Consider the following 16,847-nt stretch of genomic DNA (forward strand, 5'->3'; position numbering starts at 1 on the left):
TACATCCACGCATGCAACAATTTCCATTCTTTCTTTAAACAAACAAACAAACAAACAAACAAATGAACAATTTTCAACTCGTTGCATTGCATAATCTACACATTAACTTTGCTTATTTCTTAAATACAACCCATTTATGTAGTTAAACACCATCGTTGATAACGCCAAAGGACTCCTCTTCCCTGCTTTACAGCTTCAAGCTTCATCATTTACTACAAGCTTCATCGCCTACACCCTCTCCTAATTTTTTTAAGGCGTATCAATTAACTGTTCCACGCCGACACCAATGCAAGATTAAAATTCTGCTGTTTGCTTTAATGAGAGATGCAACTTTTCAGCCACTTTCTATATCAAAGAATAGAATGTACATTTCTGAGATGTCACATTATACATACTTTCTGAGGGGTAGTTCAGAGATTTCTTCTCCTCTAACTTTGCCTTCGTTTTTAAAAGAATTCATTGGTAATAACTAGTTGCCTTTCCCTTGCAAATAAGAAGGACAAATATTGCCCAATCTTAGTTGGAGAGTAATAGGCAGGGCAACATATATAGCACTAGCAGCATCCATTTGTTGGTGTCCAGAGGATTTCATAACTAGCACTGCACGACCACTACCAGTAGTCTCCACAAGAACAAAAGCCATCACGGAAATGATGAAAGCGGTTGGTATCTCTCACTATGATTTCCCTCTCCACAACCTTTGATGCAAACTTAAAGGCTGAATGACAATCACCACAAACTCTGATATTCTTCTTTATATGAATAGTGGACCCCGGAGGTGTGCTGATAAGTGCAAATGCCAGAGCAAGCTTCTCACTGTGCACTTGCAACTTTGCTTCCCTCTCCTGCTGGTCCGCATAGGAAAGCACATGGCTACTGTCTGGGACATAACCAATCTGTTTGATCTTCTCACTAATTTCCCTCCATTTCTTATGGATCATCGCCCTCTGTGGATGGGCATCATCGTTTGCCACAAACATGTGGACTGCGTTCTTGGTCTCCACCCAACTACAAGCAGGTTCCTTCTTCACCCCACTCTCTTTCATCATCTTCCTCGCTCTTGCGGCATCATTCAATCTACCAGCGGAGGCATAGATGTTTGCAAGCAATATATGTGGCCCTGAATCATGTGGATCTAGTTCGAAAATGCGTTCAGCAGCATAGGCACCCAATTCCACATTCTTATGCATCCTACATGCGCCAAGCAAGGCTCCCCAGACGGCTGCAGTGGGTTCTATTGGCATTTCTCCTATAAACTTCAAAGCTCGATCAAGAAGACCTGCTCGACCAAGAAGATCAACAAATGTCACATAATGTGCTTCCTCTGGCTCTACACCGTGCTTCTTCATCAATGCAAAATAACCTTGTCCCTCATCCAAAAGCCCTGCATGGCTACAAGCAGTTAGAACACAAAGGAAAGTTACTTGATTAGGTGCAATTCCATTTCTCAACATCTTTTCAAACCATCTCACAGTTGCCTTGCCAAGCCCATGTTGGGCACACCCAGTAAGCATTGAATTCCAAGAAACGACATCCCTTTTCAACAACCTATTGAAAACCTTTTCAGCATCCTCAATGCTACCCGATTTTGCATACATGTCAACAAGAGTGTTTCCAACAAAAGCTACAAGTTGGCCGCCCGATTTAATCACATGTGCGTGAACCCATTTGCCTTGCTCCAATGACCCAGTGCTGGCAAGAGCTGTAAAAACACTAGAATAGGAGAAATGGGTAGGCTCAAAGCCTTCTCTCAACATTTCCGAAAAGGTTCTAAGAGCTTTCTCTCCTTCACTCTTCCTAGCATGGCCAGCAATCAAAGCATTCCAAGAGACCTCATTCTTGCTCTCTAGAGCAGTAAAAAGAAACCAAGCATCATCCATTTGGTCAAACCTAGCATACATGTCTAAAAGAGAACTGCCCACATAAACATTCCAATCATAACCATATTTCAAACAAAATGCATGAACTTGCCGACCAAACTTATCATCGGTAGCCCCAGCTCCAGAGGCCTTTAACACACTAGACAGCGTAAACTGATTAGGTTTCAATCCAAGACGAAGCATCTGAGAGAACAAAATAATAGCATTTTCAGGCTGATCATTCTGAGAATAGCCACTGATTAAGGCAGTCCAAGTAACCATGTCTTTCACAGGCATTTCATCGAACAACTTGCGAGCCTCGTCCAAACAGCCGCATTTGGCGTACGCGTTAAGAATGGTGTTTTGCATAGCAATATCATTTTTAAACGCAGAGCCAAGGATATGTGCATGAACAATCCTAGCTTCTTTAAGTTTCTTCAAGTGCGTGCATTTCTTGAGCAACGTATTATATATACTTCTGTCGGGCTCCAAAGAACCGCGGTTAATGAGGTCGAGAACATGAAGCCCCGTACCAGAATCATGTTGGCTATCTCGGAGAAGATCCTTATCCTGGATTATGCAAGATGAAGTTGGGTTTAATTCAAAGATGTCCGAGGACTCTGTAAAATTGGGTGCAGTACTAGTAGTAGTGCTAAATTGAAACTGCCACTGCATTGACACTGAGACATGGACAAGGCCAAAGTATCTTTTATTTGCATTTAAGAGACAGAAAGCAGCAGCAGATTTACCACAATACTTGAACATAATTTATCAGAATTCTATTGTCTCTGTCCGTCGACCAACTTGTAGTTGTAGATGGTAAAAGAAAATAAATAAAAACTTCATAAAAAATAATGCCGGTGCCGAGTTGTTATTACAAATCTCCGGGCCAAGCTGAGGCAGATATACTTTGTAATTTGTCGCATCAAAAAAATAAAATAAAAAGTTTGTTATTTGTATGTAAAAACACCAAATAATAATAATAATAATAATAATAATAATAATAATAATGAATAGGTATAACTGGTGGTGGCTGTTCTGGAAGGTAGAACAATGTGAGGGTGGCGTTAATTTAAAATCATTGCTTTCAGATACCCCCATAGTCTCTTTTTACACTATCTTACAGATCACTGACATAAATTAACAATCTGCCCCTCCTTAAAACAAAACACGCACTTTAGCGCAAAAACTCGAGTGCACTAATTGCCCAACTTTGCTCAAACATAAAAAGACAGGGTAAGGTAAGGCGCCGCGCCCACAGACAGCCTGTCCCGCCTAGTCCGACTCTCCCCCTGTGTTTTCTCCATCCTTTTTATAGCTAAGCTATAAAGCTAAAGCTTCTTCTTCTCCTCCACTCCCTATTACCGCCCAAAACACACTATCTTGCCAATTTCCTTGCCCTTGGTCTTCGTCTTCCAGTATCAAATTCCCAATTCAGACCAATCAATTCGAAGCCATCATCGCCAACTATATTGTACCAGCTCCTGCAAGTCATAGAAAATGTCTCCCAAACTGACATCAAAGCTGCATACCCATAGTCTAGCAAAGCTAAACCACCCAGAAAAGGCTTCAAGACCCAACGCCCCTCGACTTTATATAGAAATTCACAATGCCTATGCCAAATTACCTGATCCATTTGCCAGGCCCAATACGATTTGTCAATTGGTGCCACCACACAACACCAATTTAGAAGACCGACACTGGCAGGCGCTGCAGCAACCTTTTCAAATTTTAGGCAGAGAGATGCAGGAGACGGACCAGCGATGATAGCATTTTGACTAGGAGGCTTCATTGACATATGGCATTGATTGATGAGATAAATCCCTAAGAAATGGTATGTCAAATGTACCTAAGACACTTGTGTCTTGTCAAGGGCATACTACTAATAAACGAAATGAACTCAATTCAAGTCGCAACCATGGATCTATAGATGCATGAATTTCCACTTCTTATCGCACAAGCTATTCAAACTGATTGCCCTATAAAATCAACAGCACTAAGTTACTCAGGTTTGAAAAGCCATCCTTCCCACATCATCCACATGGAATTTACCAGGCATGTGCGTAATACATAAAGGAACGATAAGTGCGTGATAACTAAAGCGATCCATTGATGCATAAATAAAATAGCTTTTTAACTATTTCACACAAATCTTAACAGTACCAACCGAATTCATCAAAAAATCCATATTTGTCCTTCCCTGTAACTTCCTAGATTTCTATACAAGCTGAAAACTTCCACTTACAAATTTTTGCACAAAACATTGGGGTGAGAGGGAAGAATCATTTACAGCTCATCAACACGGAGTTTATGACATGCATAAGAAGCCGGATGCTATTTGCTTCTGAAGCAGAGGTACTGGGTAGGTTTCGTTGATGCCCCAGTATCTGATACACCTGCTCAAAGATTGGTCGCACGTGCATTGATATCATCGGATCTGCAGGGTTTATGGCTACTGCAACATCTGTCATCCACGCTAGCTTTCTCGGTGTTTCCTTGCTGATATCACAAGCCAATTGCTGAAGAAGGGCCAGCAGAACTCCTTGACTTAGAGGGAGTGGTACCGTTGACAAAATTCCAGGTAGATCAACCTGGTGAAGCAAGCGCAGAATAAATTGTCAATTTCACACAACTCCATCTATGATTCTTGAGCAAGTGGAGAATAAGCATACAAGGAAAATAATCCTTTAACCATACATATGATAAGACAAAAGAAATTAACTGTGGATTACTGAATGACTTCAATTACAATGCCAATACAAAGAATTAGTCAAGTTAGCATCCTGGCTAGGACCAGAAACTACAGTTATATATATTCCTCACTTCTGTATGCCTAAACACCCCCCCCCCCCCAACCCCCCCACCCCCCCCCCCCCGCCCCCCCCCCCCCCCCAAAAAAAAAAAAAGAGAGAGGGAGAAGATGTATACCTGGGAGCATAACCAGGATACAATTGACACATCACTTCTGTGCAGTGCTCCTGTGAATGCCTCCTCATATTTGCGTTCAGCTATCAACCTAGACAGTTCTTTTGTTGGATCCAAAGGCGCCTCAACCTGTTTTATGAAAAAAATAATAATAATAAAACCCCTTAGAAATTTTTTAAAAAGAATATCCTTTCAATTATTACTCCAATGAAAAATACAAATAATTATCTTTTTACTAACAAAGTGTTTTTACATGCTAGATCATATTTTAAACATTAAAAAAAGTCAAAAAGGTGCATACCATCTCATGAAGACCAGCTAATGGTCCATTACTTGACTGAGTGACCAAGGAAGTTCCTGTTTTAGTGTTAGCTCCTGCTGCTGCCATGGCTAAGAGCTTACGCTGCCCATCAGCCAATTCTCCACTTAAGGTCTGAGTAATTGACGTTGCTGAATTAATTGCATCCTGCATATGCAGATATGTCATGTTGCATGCAAAAAAGAATATGGTCCTATGTTATTATAGCAGCAAACAACGACAAATTATTTAAATAGACCAACAATGAGCACAAAAGTTCTGTTAGAGGCGACAAGATACTTGAGCTAGAATAGGATTTTGGTATGCCAATAGGATTCTCAATCAGATCTAAGTAGAGATCGTAGCTAAAGACACCCTTTCTTCTCCCCTAAGTTTAACAGACTATGACAGTCTGAAAACCAACAAGTTATATATGCCTAATGGCTTCTGTATCCACGATAATAAGAGTAATCATGCAACAGCATGTATGAAAATAGTGTTGAGGTGGCCAAGCCTACACATTCATCAAATAAGTAAGACAAATTCTGACATCAGCTCTCCACAAGCCAACATAATACAATTTTTCAATGGACATGGAAGCACATAGAGAAGAGGAGGCTTTCAAGCACTTTTACAATATCCAAATCAACGAATCCCATACATCTTTTAAATTTTAAAAAGTCCTTGTAACATAGGATAACATAAAATAATCAAACAATTTTGGGAAGGCGCATAGATTCATCAATTAGTTCAAATGAATTTAGAGCTAACATGTGAATATTCTATTAAACGAAGTAACAAAAAGATGCGCAAATAACAATAGATAAGTAGCAAGAAACATAGATTGCATGTGATCTACTCCCTAGCAAATATATCAGAATACTCACATACCCTCAAAGCAATGGCCATCGGAGAATGTGCAGTTTCAAACTGCTGCTGAATAGCAGTTGTATGTTTGATAAGGCCCTTCTGAAATGTAGAATCGATTTGCTCAAACATTGCTTTGCATGACATCTCAAATGCTGGAATAATTGAAGTTTCCAAATTAGACCGCAATGCATCCTGCAAATACAAGTTACACTGTTTAATATCAATATTGAAAAGCACACAGGCAGAAAATTCCACCACAGAGAGAGAGAGAGAGAGAGAGAGAGGCCTGCTGAGAGATCAATTCTATTCATAATTTGGCACCAAATCAATGATAGGAAAGCAAACTAGGTCTCCAAAACTCTGGCCAGATGGGGATGTACTCAAGAAAACACAACAGAAAGATTAGTAACACAATGATCCATTCTATCCATAGCATTAGGATTTTCTCAGTCATATCTGACCCTAAAGATATCACATTTCACATTTAATAATTGCGCACAGTTGATGCGAGGTTATGTTACAGACTTGTAACTCCAAAGAACCATTTGAATAACCATCTTGTGTGTCATGAACAAATTAAGTATTTAAGTTGAACTTCACTGTTGCTGACGTCCCTTTTATTTTTTAAATATTTTAAATATCTAGGTGGGATACATTTGTGAAATCAGACCAACAAAGATCAACTGCGAGGTTCAGTGAAGGAAACAGTAATTGATACAAGTACTTTAACATCCAATCAATTGAAACCTAAAATTACCTGAAGAGCTTGCTTGCCCGAAGTTTGAAACTGTGCTTGTATTTGCCTGGCCACGGTAGTTTCCAGTTTTGAGCTAACCGATTTCTCTAGTTGACTCACTGCTTTTTCACCCACTCCTTTCTGCAGCCAATTAAGAATATGACATTCATTCCACTAATTTCTTTCATTTGCAAAGACTATTATGCACATCCTAAGACCCAATTCATTATGGTGCAACTGTCTAAGAAAATTAATATAAACAAAGCCCATCAATTCAAAGAAAATAGCCAAATACACCCTGAGACTCGACATTTTTTCTTACCTGGAATGACTCCATAATAGCTGAAGATATGCTTTTTTCCAAAGTTGGAGATATTGCACGAGCTACAGCTGGTCCAACAGCTGCTATTTCCTTCTTTAAGGTTTTCTCGAGTATAGCAGGCAAGTCCTTATTTATAGTGTTGGTGATTAAGTTCGTTATCTGCTGCATGCGGTCTCGTTCTAACTTCTCATGTTTAGCATTTTCTTCTTGGAAACGAGCCCACAAGGCATCTGAGTTAGCCTTAACAACTTTCTCAATGCTCCGACCCAATGATGCCTCCAGTCGTTTGCCTTCTTTATTAACTGGGGCAGACACGACTGAATTCATCTGTTTCTGGATTTCTTTTTGCGTGCTCATCATCTGAAGATAAAACAAAGTCATTAGTTTCAGAGTACAACCACCTACCAACAAAATACACCCATATGTGGGACATCCAAAATTAACATGTAATCTGAAAGGAAAAGAAAATGCGGGTTGAGGAGACTTTTACTTTCAGCATTTTTTTCCCCTTTGTGTGTAACAGTTATTTTCTGAATAAAGGGTGAGATCATTGAATGATAACCATGGTTATAAAATTAAGATTCTGCTAAAATTGAATAACATATAAATATATAAAGACAAAAATCCATTAAAAACTGAAACAGGCCATCATGACACCGAAGAAGGGAGGGGGGAAGAGGAGGGGGAGGGGAAAGAAACCCTAGGAAGGAGGTCAGATACAGGAAAAAAATCCTCGCAAAAAAGTAGTACAAGGGAAAGAAAATGAAAAATTCAATAAAATCACCTGGTTGAGCATGTCTTGCATAGCCAATAACTGAGACATAGTAGCATCAGTGGATGGGGCACCTGAAATGCAAGCTGGTTCATTGGAGGAATCTGCGGAGTTATAAGGACTAGGGGATGGTGAAGATGTACCAGATATTTGAGAATTTTTTCCCTTCTGTTTTCTACCTTTGGCAGCTGGGGAAGGGGATTGCAGAATCACCATGGAAGCTTCTGATGCACCAACCTTTGCAGGTGTATCTTTTGACATGTCTTGCTCTTCAACCTCTCCGTTGTTAGAAGGTCTATCTTGTGCTTCAACATCACTAGCCTGTCGAATTCCATCCACATTATATGTTCCCATACAACAATCTCTAGCCATCTGAATGCCAAGATCTGAGGCCTGAGAATAAAAGGATTTCTCCTTCTTCTCCGTAACAGTAGCATGGGATTCCCTAGAATTAAATTCGTTTTTCAGACCACCTGTCTCACCAACAACTTTAACCTCTACCTCAACACCTTCTGCATCATTGTTGACAACTGCATCTTGAACCTTTGCCTCTCCAACATTCATGCGCTGACTAAACTGAGAATTCTCAGATGATGAAGCAGCAGTAGATAAAATTTCTGATGGAGTCACGAGATGGGTAGGGTGTTTAAACACTACAGGAGGATCAGGAACCATAGAAATGTCATTTTGCGCACTATTTCTATCACCCTTCCACAAATTGTCACCTGAGGAAGGCACATCAGCCATTTTTTCTTTGGAAGTATTTGTTCTACGGTCAACTGAATAATCAGTTACTGCCTGCTCACTACCATGTTCATTGGGTTGTGCAGATGGCTCAAAACCGTTCGATGGACTTCTATAACCAGATGATTTACGAGATAATCTAGGACTCAAAGGAAGAGGAGGAGATGCCGAGTGGATATTTTCAGCATTACCAGATGGCAGAGCACTTGGCTTAGTCTCTGCCCCCGAAGCATTTTCTGACAAACTAGAAACCTCAGAAGAAGGCAAACCTTCAGGACGGCTCGCTATGGGGACACTTTCAGTGCTGCTAGAAAGTATAGGGGGCACCAAAGAAGTAGTACCTACATCGGCAGATTTAGTCCCGTGAGATGATTCCAAACTGGCAGAACCATCAGGATTAGCAACATCAAAAGCACGGGTAGCATTGGAGTCTGTTTTCTCCAACTCTGCATTCTCTAAAGGTGGGGGCAGGCACTGAGACAAGTCCAATGCATACTGCTGAATAGCCTGTGTTTGAACACAGTAAATCTGTACAATGTGTTCTCCATCTGGGGAAGCATCGGTTGTAGTACCAGTAAGACTCAATATAGGCATTGTAACCGTAAATTCAGCTATGTAATCCATGCGAGTTGAGGCGGGATTAGGTCCGTAATCCATGTGTATGGCATAGATAGCATTCTTCTTGGCATTTGCTAGCAGAAACAGGCCTGCGCGGTTAAGCGCAACAACTTGATTGAAGAAAGCATCCTCAAGCCTGAGTTCGGCAGAACTCTTCAGCTCCAAAGTCTGAGTGCACTTCCATGATTCAATATCACTAGGCAACAACCAGCCCTCCTCCTCAGCAGAGGCCCATATCTTCAGTTCCCGATTCAAGGGACCCTATATGTTACAAAAATCAACTAAGCATAAATCCCAACAAAATCAGGACAACAAATATGAAATTGCATAATCATCGCTGGTAGATTATTGCACACATGTTAACATCCTGCCCACTAGACCAAAAGTATAAGGCTGGCCTAGTTGCATAATAATACACACTAGTCACCACTGAATTTTAGAATGATTATGCAAAATGTTTTCTAAATAATTAAAAATAAGAACCTACCCCTGTGATAAGCACAATGTGCTGTGGATGAGGACCAATCAAAAATGTTACAGAATTAACAGGATGGCCATCATATGGTCTCAACACAGCAAGTGGTGTAGACTTACGGTCATCCCAAATCTTCACCTGTTACAAAATACAAATATTTGATGAGTGAAAGTATGAAAAGAAAAATCAAATAAATTGATTAGTGCATATACATTAGAGTAACTACAAAGGATGTGTGTCTTGATTTTTACAATCCATGGTTCAATGATAGAAACAGCCACCTCGACGGGGCCAAGAGCCAGAAAGAGGAGAGAAAAAAATACTGAATTTCACACTTCCATGGAAAATTACTGATACAATAGATTGCTTTTTCCCCCCTCTTTCAAGGCTATCTATAGATAAGCTGTCGTAAAGGAATAATGACCACCATGCATCCTAGTTGGTGTAACATTATCAAACATATTTGTTAATCTCACAAGGACGAGCCCACTTCGAAGACAAAAAAGTTTCTATTCTTATATAGAGGAGCAGCCATCTCAAGAAGAACATAACATAAATGACCCTAAAGCCAGTAAGAAATATGAGGGGGGGAAAAAAGAAAAAAAACACACCGTGCCATCTAATGAAGCTGAAGCTAAACGGGTAGTCAGCCATTGGCACATTGACAGCTCCGTAATTTCACCATCATGTTTACCAACAAGCTGAACCCCATTAATCAGTTCATCAACAGGACATTTAAGAGGTTCCTCGGCTGAAAACCGTTCGCCTTTCCCAACTCTATTGCTATCAATCTTAAGGATCCGATTTCCAATCGCCAACATCAAAATTTCCTGCAAACCAATTCCATAGAAACAATTACAATTACAGGAAAACAATGCAATCGAAAATCATACAAGAAAGAGGGATCTTCAATAATAAACAAACATGAAGTTGTATTATTACTTGTTTGTGAGGATGCCAACAGACTCTTGGATGGACTGAATCCCCGTCTGCAAGTATCTGAATGGCAACAACAATTTTACCCAAAATTTGAGGCTTATCTTCCTCGTCAGGGCCTTCGGTAATGTTCCATATAAAAAAGCGTCCATCAACACTTGCACTGCACAACAGAGAAAGTAAATTATTGCAATTTATAAACTAAGCAAGGAAAAAGTGACAGCAAAAGAAAGACTGATAATGGAATTGTAAAGAGATACCTAGCCAAAAGATGAACATCCTCGGCAAAGAAAGCCATATCTGTTACTCTCTATGTACATCAACAATTGCAATTACCGAAATGAGAAACATAAAAAGAGAAAAGGAAAGTGGAAGAAAGATATGTTAGTGAAGTACCTGAGTGTGGCCACGAAGCAAAGATCTCAGAGCAGTAATGATATTAAGAATGCGAATGTTACCAAGCTTGAGACCATAGCAAATGTAATTCCTATTAACAGCAATCTGACGGCCAAGAACAAGGCCAGGATCCGATATATACTTAGTAATAGGAGTAACTTCAAGTTGCGGCTGAACTTCCCCGTCCAGTCTGACATCAATGTCATAAACCGAATGATTCCCAATCAAATGCCTTCCTTTGGGAACCTTACTGCTGCGCAATCTAACAGGCGGAGCGGAAGGAATCACAACCGTCGAATCGGACGGTGGAGGGAGAGTAGGACTAGGAGGCTGATGTTGATGTTGATTGGCGAAGAAGGCCATAAGAAGGTTGTTACCAGAAGAAGAAGAAGAAGTGGAATTAGGGTTAGGGTTATGGGAAGGGGAAGGGGGCTGTGGAATTTGTTGAGGGTATAAGATTTGAGGTCTGTTTTGTTGTTGCTGCTGCTGTTGTTGGAAGAGTTGGTGCTGAGGTGGCGGTGGTGATGGATAATAGTGGTAAGGTGGATATGGACCAGTTGGTGGAGGATAAGACGAAGACGGTGTTAAATACGGAGACGGTGATGAAACCGAAGATGGACTCGGAAATGACGGTGACGTCGTTAGATTTGTTGAGTTTGGAATCATATTCATTGGATTTGAACTTGGTTTCAATAGCTTGTTCATGTCAAACCCTCCACTGCCTCCACCGCCCGTGACTCCTCCTCCTCCTCCTCCCGCTTGATTTGAAGCCATCGACTAAGTCGATTCGATTCGATTGATTGAATCGATCCCACCGATTCAGATCGAATTGAATCAAATCCTATTACAACCCTTCTCTTCTTGTGAAGATGACCAAAAGCGGAAGACAAGTGAGAAGCCCAAGATACATATAAATCTACTCACAGCTAATTTGCTCACCAGTAGTGTACTTTTTTAACATTAAAAAGCAGTAGTAATAGCAGTAATATTAAAAAATAATAATAATAACATTAATAATAATACCAGGCACTAGTACTGCTTGGCTTTGCTTTCTCAGACTCAGATCGAGGGGCCGACGGCAAGGGACACCACAACCGTGGCAAACGGAGTCTCCGATTTAATCATGATCTTGTTACCTTACATAAATTACCTAAGTAAGTAAGGTACAAAATTATTTCCGATGAAAATTCAACAACAGTGAAAATAAGGTAATAAAATCTGTTATTTCCACGTTCGTTCTTTAAACATTTACATAACACAACAACATATTACAGGTATATTAATTAGCTAATTAATTCCTCTCTAAAAAAAAAAAGTTAATTAAAAAGAATTACATACCTGCATAATTTCTTCTTTTTTTCTCTTTACGATTTTCCATATATTTGTGTCTGTAAACATAGGGATTAGATTACAAGCTATAAAATAGGAAAAATACCAAGTAATTTATATTCTTCTGTCTCTGTCCTTTGCTTTACTTATTTAGATTTATATATTACAGTATATATTATTTGTTTAATTTGATTGCGACTTCCCTGGTTGGCTAGTAGGCAGTCACCTGGTCACCGTCTCACCGAGTTTACCTGACCCGTGTGTATGATAACGTAAGCATGCATTGTACATCGTAGCACTGAATCACTTATGGTGATGGTCCCAACTCCCAAAGCCTGATCTGCCTTTTCTATTTACAAAAAGTTTTCTCCTCTCAAAATCATTAACACAACTTTTGGCGAATGCTGACCGCTGAGAAGTGTTGACAAATCATCCTTCCTCAAATTTTTTGTGCAGTCAGATAAATTTGTGGTAAATGCTCATCGACAATACCGGATGTTTGGAACTGATGTTAGATAGTTATATCTTAAAAAATACTTCAGTAAAATATTTGATAAATATTAATTATTATAATTTAAAAGTTATATTAATATAATTTTTTATTTATTTGATGAAAATTTTATTATATTTTTAATAACAAATATTTATGTTTATAGTTTTTTTTTTTTACAGTAATTATATCTTAAAAGATCAATCCCAAATAGTTCAATCCCAAATAGGACCTTGGTATAGATTTTGTTATTGGTCGGTAGGACCTTCTTTATGGAATAAGTAAAGATGGAATTATAAATTTTTATATGAAATAATTTAACTGGTTAGATTAAAAAAACTTCACCTGTATTATTTATTTTGATTATTTTATATCTTATTTAATTAATTAATTTAGATCAAATCAATTTTTAGAACCCACAATTTCATTGCCATTTATATACTTATTATAACATAGTAGCTTGCCATTGTAAGCCAAAGACAGAGAAAGAAATCTCATTTTTGTATATTATGGAGTAAGGGATACTCTACTTTAATAGAGTACAAGTACATCATGGACTTTATTAAAGCCTGAAAGAACTATATAAGTCATATAGTTTAAACAACATTATACAATTATACTATTAAATCATGTAGTTTAATAGCTTTACTTGACTTTAACAAATCTATAACTTAAATTAAAACATTTATACACACAACCTTTTCTCATGTGAACGCCTTTTTTTTTTTTCATGTGGACATGTTATTAAGCAAAATGGTCAAATAAAATTAATACAAATACATTATCAAATCACATGAATTTAAAGTGAATTGAATATTGATTTTATTAAAATATATGACTTAATAGTACATCCGTATGAATATGTATATATATATATTCACAGCATGTGAGTATACTCACACCATGAGTACGCTCTTATACCATTGTGAAATACATATTCACACCACTGCCAATTTATCCCGGACTCTAACTTTGAATTGGAAAATTTTCTCTTATATATATATATATGATCTTCCAATTAGGAGCCCCTAACTATATTAAACTCAAGGCTAAGTTAGAAGCTCCAAAAAAGAACAAACACCGACGAGAATACTACATTAATTTTTTTTTTTTGTTTTTCAACTTATTTTTAACTTTAATATATGAGTACCTTCATTTTTTTTATAGACATGTTATTAAGTTATATTATTTTATAGTTAGTTAAATAATGATTCTATTAAACCATATAGTTAAATAGTAAATTGAAACCAACTTCATTATCATGACTTACACATGGGAACAAAAATATGAGCACCCATGTAAAAATATTTTATATATATAGAGAGAGAAAGAGGAATCCTTTTTTAACTTAAAATTTTGATTTTAGCTTTATAGCACGCACGCATAATTTAACAGCTTACACCTAGCATAGACCATAGTAGATTATATGTTTTAACCAAAAAAAAATGAAATAAATGCAACATACCATTGTTATTCTTTTCTTTTTAATTATTATTATTATTATTATTATAATTTTTTTTTTTTAACTTTCAACAAGCTGCTACTTCATTGAACTATAAAGGCGTCAGCACAACTCTCACATTTACAGTCAAACAGACAGAACATCAGGAAAGATTATACAGAAACCAAACAATTCTGAATTTGCACGTATAAACAAGTGACAAATAACCAAAGAAAAAAGAACATTGAAGAATATTATAAACCATAGGCAAATAAACAGGCTCCAATCAAGTTGGTAAAATAGCATATCCTCAACTCTCAACTGCAACAACCTCCAGCTTGAGAAGAAGAGCCATCTCTGCCTCCCGATGGCCCGGGTATTCCTCCATATCCAACCTTTATGCCATAGGACTGCCCGAGAAAAGAAAGAAAATAAGAAAGGATATAAGGAACAACATCAACATGTCTCATCTGCTCAAAAGAAACTGCACGTATTCTCTTGTATGAATTGTTTTCCAGCAAGCACTAAGCATTATAATGCCATGTCTCAAAATTTTTCAAGCTTTACAATGAACATTGAAATAAGAAGTATCACATCAACATTCAAATTGCTCCTTGGGCTATTATGAATATATAACCACTTAGCATAAAGATCTTGTAAAATACACCTATCAATGATCTATAAAGTAACCACCCATTCAAACACGTTTTGGGATACAACTATTGTACATTTCTATTAGCAACCAACCAAAGCTAAACATCCCTTGCACTGTGGAGAGTAATTTAAGGTCAAGCGGCAGGCAAGTTTTGCTCAAAAACAGTAGGAAACTCAACCAAAAGGGAAGTATGAAATAAGAAAGCCTATATGTTCACTAGAAGATATAACAATTAAAAAGAATTCATAAAATGAAAGGCAGACAAGAGAAAAAAATAAATTTTAAAAAGAAGAAGAAGCAAACCTCATTCGATACATCAAAAACTCCATCCTGAATTTTCTTGTATATTGTTGCAGCAGTTTTTATAAATGCCTGCACAAAAATTTTTACTGTGAAAAGGGTCAAGACATAATAGAAACAAGATAACAAATCCCAATATTGATAATTGGTGTGGAAGATAAGGATTTGTCAGAAAACATTCTCAATCACAAAAAGTACCTCCTCAACATTCTGAGCAGTTTTTGCAGAGGCTTCCATGAAGATCAATCCATGCTCCTTTGCAAACTGCTCACCTTCCTCCGTACTCACAGCCCTTCTATGAGCAAGATCACACTTGTTACCAATGAGCATAATAGTCATGTTTGCATTTGCATGCTGCCTTGCATCCTCCAGCCAGCTAGCCAAGTGATTAAAAGTTTCCCTCCTAAAGATCCAAACAATCAAAACAAGACGCGCACGTCAATAGCTTGGGTTCATTATTAAAACCAAAGTAAATTACATATATTTGAGCAAGCCTCTTGTAACTGCTGGGAGCTAAATTTGAGGCAGAGGTTTCTTTTAGAAGCATCACAATGCTAAACAAATAAAAGGAAAAAAAAAAGATGGTCCAAGCCAAGGATAATAGCCAAACAATAATACAAGGAATTCCAATATTTGGACCAAATTTGTATCCCAACTTCATGCGTCACCAAGAAATCAAATAAGAAGCAATATTCAAATGAATAAAAGATACCTGGTAATATCATAGACAAGTAATGCACCAGCAGCCCCTCTATAGTAAGACCTGGTAATAGATCTGAAGGATTCTTGACCAGCCTGCGGAATCGAATCATTAAAAAAGAAAAAAAAAGAAAAAAAAAAAGAGAGATGCTGAATGAATAGTAAACTACTGAATCGTTTATTGAAATAAAATAATCGAAATAGAGAGAAACCGTGTCCCAGATTTGGAGTTTGATCGGTTTGTTATCGATGGTGATCATTCTGGCCCCAAATTCAACTCCTATAGTTAGGTCGTGAACCGGCTGAAACCGCTTATCCGTGAATTGGAGAAGAAGACATGATTTACCAACTCCTGCAATCAATCATCAAAATATTTTTGGATATACGAATATTTTTTAATGAATCGAATAATTCAATTAAATTAAAAAAAAAAAAAACTTAAACAGGCTATTACGATCGATGCTTAGGTTGAGATCAGACTATTACCGGTATCGCCGATGATGATGTACTTGAAGAGGTAAGCGTACGACATGTTTGTTTGATTGATGAGGACCGATCAATCAGGAGTCAATTTATTTATGGATTTCACTTTTGATTTAGAACAGGAGGAAACGAGAAAGGAAACGATTTGAAACAACTTGGAAAAATAATAAGAGGTACAAAATTATTTTTAACTACTACTACTACTAAGGCGTGTTCATTAGTTTTAAGTTTAGTTTTTCCAACCAGGCAACCCTATAAATATAAGGGTAATTTTTAAAAACCTCCCCTGAAGTTTGCGCTTGTTGCAAGTAGATGGTGAGAATTCGTTTATTTATAAAAAATTTCCTATTGTCAGTTAATTTTTACATTGACTGTTAGTTGACTATACAAAGATAATATTACCCTTAACAATAGTTTATAGACTGACATAACTAAAAAAAAACTAAAATTATTGACTATTTTACCCTCTTTAAATTATTGATATTTCCTTAAAGTTCCT

General features: G+C 37.6%; 3 protein-coding genes across 10 annotated transcripts; all 3 read right to left on the reverse strand.

The window, feature by feature from the left end:
- Positions 1 to 12: 12 nt before the first annotated feature.
- On the reverse strand, positions 13 to 3,797 carry LOC102626348 (pentatricopeptide repeat-containing protein At3g24000, mitochondrial). The gene has a single exon (XM_006467173.4). The coding sequence runs from the start codon at positions 2,622 to 2,624 to the stop codon at positions 612 to 614; it is 2,013 nt and encodes a 670-aa protein (XP_006467236.2). The 5' UTR covers positions 2,625 to 3,797; the 3' UTR covers positions 13 to 611.
- A 148-nt stretch (positions 3,798 to 3,945) lies between these two features.
- LOC102625105 (enhancer of mRNA-decapping protein 4-like) lies at positions 3,946 to 12,453 on the reverse strand. Of its 8 annotated transcripts, none has more exons than XM_006467168.4 (14): positions 12,290 to 12,453; positions 11,975 to 12,101; positions 10,952 to 11,808; positions 10,816 to 10,865; positions 10,562 to 10,718; positions 10,231 to 10,449; positions 9,632 to 9,757; positions 7,795 to 9,405; positions 7,011 to 7,370; positions 6,710 to 6,829; positions 5,974 to 6,144; positions 5,086 to 5,250; positions 4,788 to 4,913; positions 3,946 to 4,450 (listed from the first exon to the last, which is right to left on the reverse strand). In XM_006467168.4, exons 3-14 carry the CDS (start codon positions 11,723 to 11,725, stop codon positions 4,142 to 4,144), a joined length of 4,188 nt encoding a protein of 1,395 aa, XP_006467231.2. In that variant the 5' UTR covers positions 11,726 to 11,808; positions 11,975 to 12,101; positions 12,290 to 12,453; the 3' UTR covers positions 3,946 to 4,141. The 8 variants fall into 8 exon arrangements, with proteins under 8 accessions (XP_006467231.2, XP_052291292.1, XP_024950962.2 ...); XM_052435332.1 differs by having other exon boundaries at positions 10,952 to 11,811; XM_025095194.2 differs by having other exon boundaries at positions 7,795 to 7,856; positions 7,962 to 9,405; positions 10,952 to 12,101.
- Positions 12,454 to 14,318: 1,865 nt separating this feature from the next.
- LOC102624822 (ras-related protein RABB1c) lies at positions 14,319 to 16,584 on the reverse strand. The gene is made up of 6 exons (XM_006467166.4): positions 16,352 to 16,584; positions 16,078 to 16,217; positions 15,879 to 15,961; positions 15,365 to 15,569; positions 15,170 to 15,238; positions 14,319 to 14,621 (listed from the first exon to the last, which is right to left on the reverse strand). The coding sequence occupies exons 1-6, from the start codon at positions 16,395 to 16,397 to the stop codon at positions 14,529 to 14,531; spliced, it is 636 nt and encodes a 211-aa protein (XP_006467229.1). The 5' UTR covers positions 16,398 to 16,584; the 3' UTR covers positions 14,319 to 14,528.
- Positions 16,585 to 16,847: the final 263 nt, after the last annotated feature.

This window comes from Citrus sinensis, chromosome 2 (assembly GCF_022201045.2).
Source record: "Citrus sinensis cultivar Valencia sweet orange chromosome 2, DVS_A1.0, whole genome shotgun sequence".
Lineage (NCBI taxonomy): Eukaryota > Viridiplantae > Streptophyta > Magnoliopsida > Sapindales > Rutaceae > Citrus > Citrus sinensis.

What these genes read in the sequence shown, in the direction of transcription:
- LOC102625105 (XM_006467168.4), bottom strand. Translation starts at nt 11,725, where the DNA reads ATGGCTTCAAATCAAGCGGGAGGAGGAGGAGGAGGAGTCACGGGCGGT. An exon ending in GATGTTCATCTTTTGGCTAG is followed by an intron (nt 10,719 to 10,815) that starts GTATCTCTTTAC and finishes TCTGTTGTGCAG; the next exon opens with TGCAAGTGTTGATGGACGCT. An exon ending in CAGCTTCATTAGATGGCACG is followed by an intron (nt 9,758 to 10,230) that starts GTGTGTTTTTTT and finishes ATTTTGTAACAG; the next exon opens with GTGAAGATTTGGGATGACCG.
- LOC102626348 (XM_006467173.4), bottom strand. Translation starts at nt 2,624, where the DNA reads ATGTTCAAGTATTGTGGTAAATCTGCTGCTGCTTTCTGTCTCTTAAAT.
- LOC102624822 (XM_006467166.4), bottom strand. Translation starts at nt 16,397, where the DNA reads ATGTCGTACGCTTACCTCTTCAAGTACATCATCATCGGCGATACCG. An exon ending in AACTCCAAATCTGGGACACG is followed by an intron (nt 15,962 to 16,077) that starts GTTTCTCTCTAT and finishes TCGATTCCGCAG; the next exon opens with GCTGGTCAAGAATCCTTCAG. An exon ending in CTTGTCTATGATATTACCAG is followed by an intron (nt 15,570 to 15,878) that starts GTATCTTTTATT and finishes TTGGATCTTTAG; the next exon opens with GAGGGAAACTTTTAATCACT.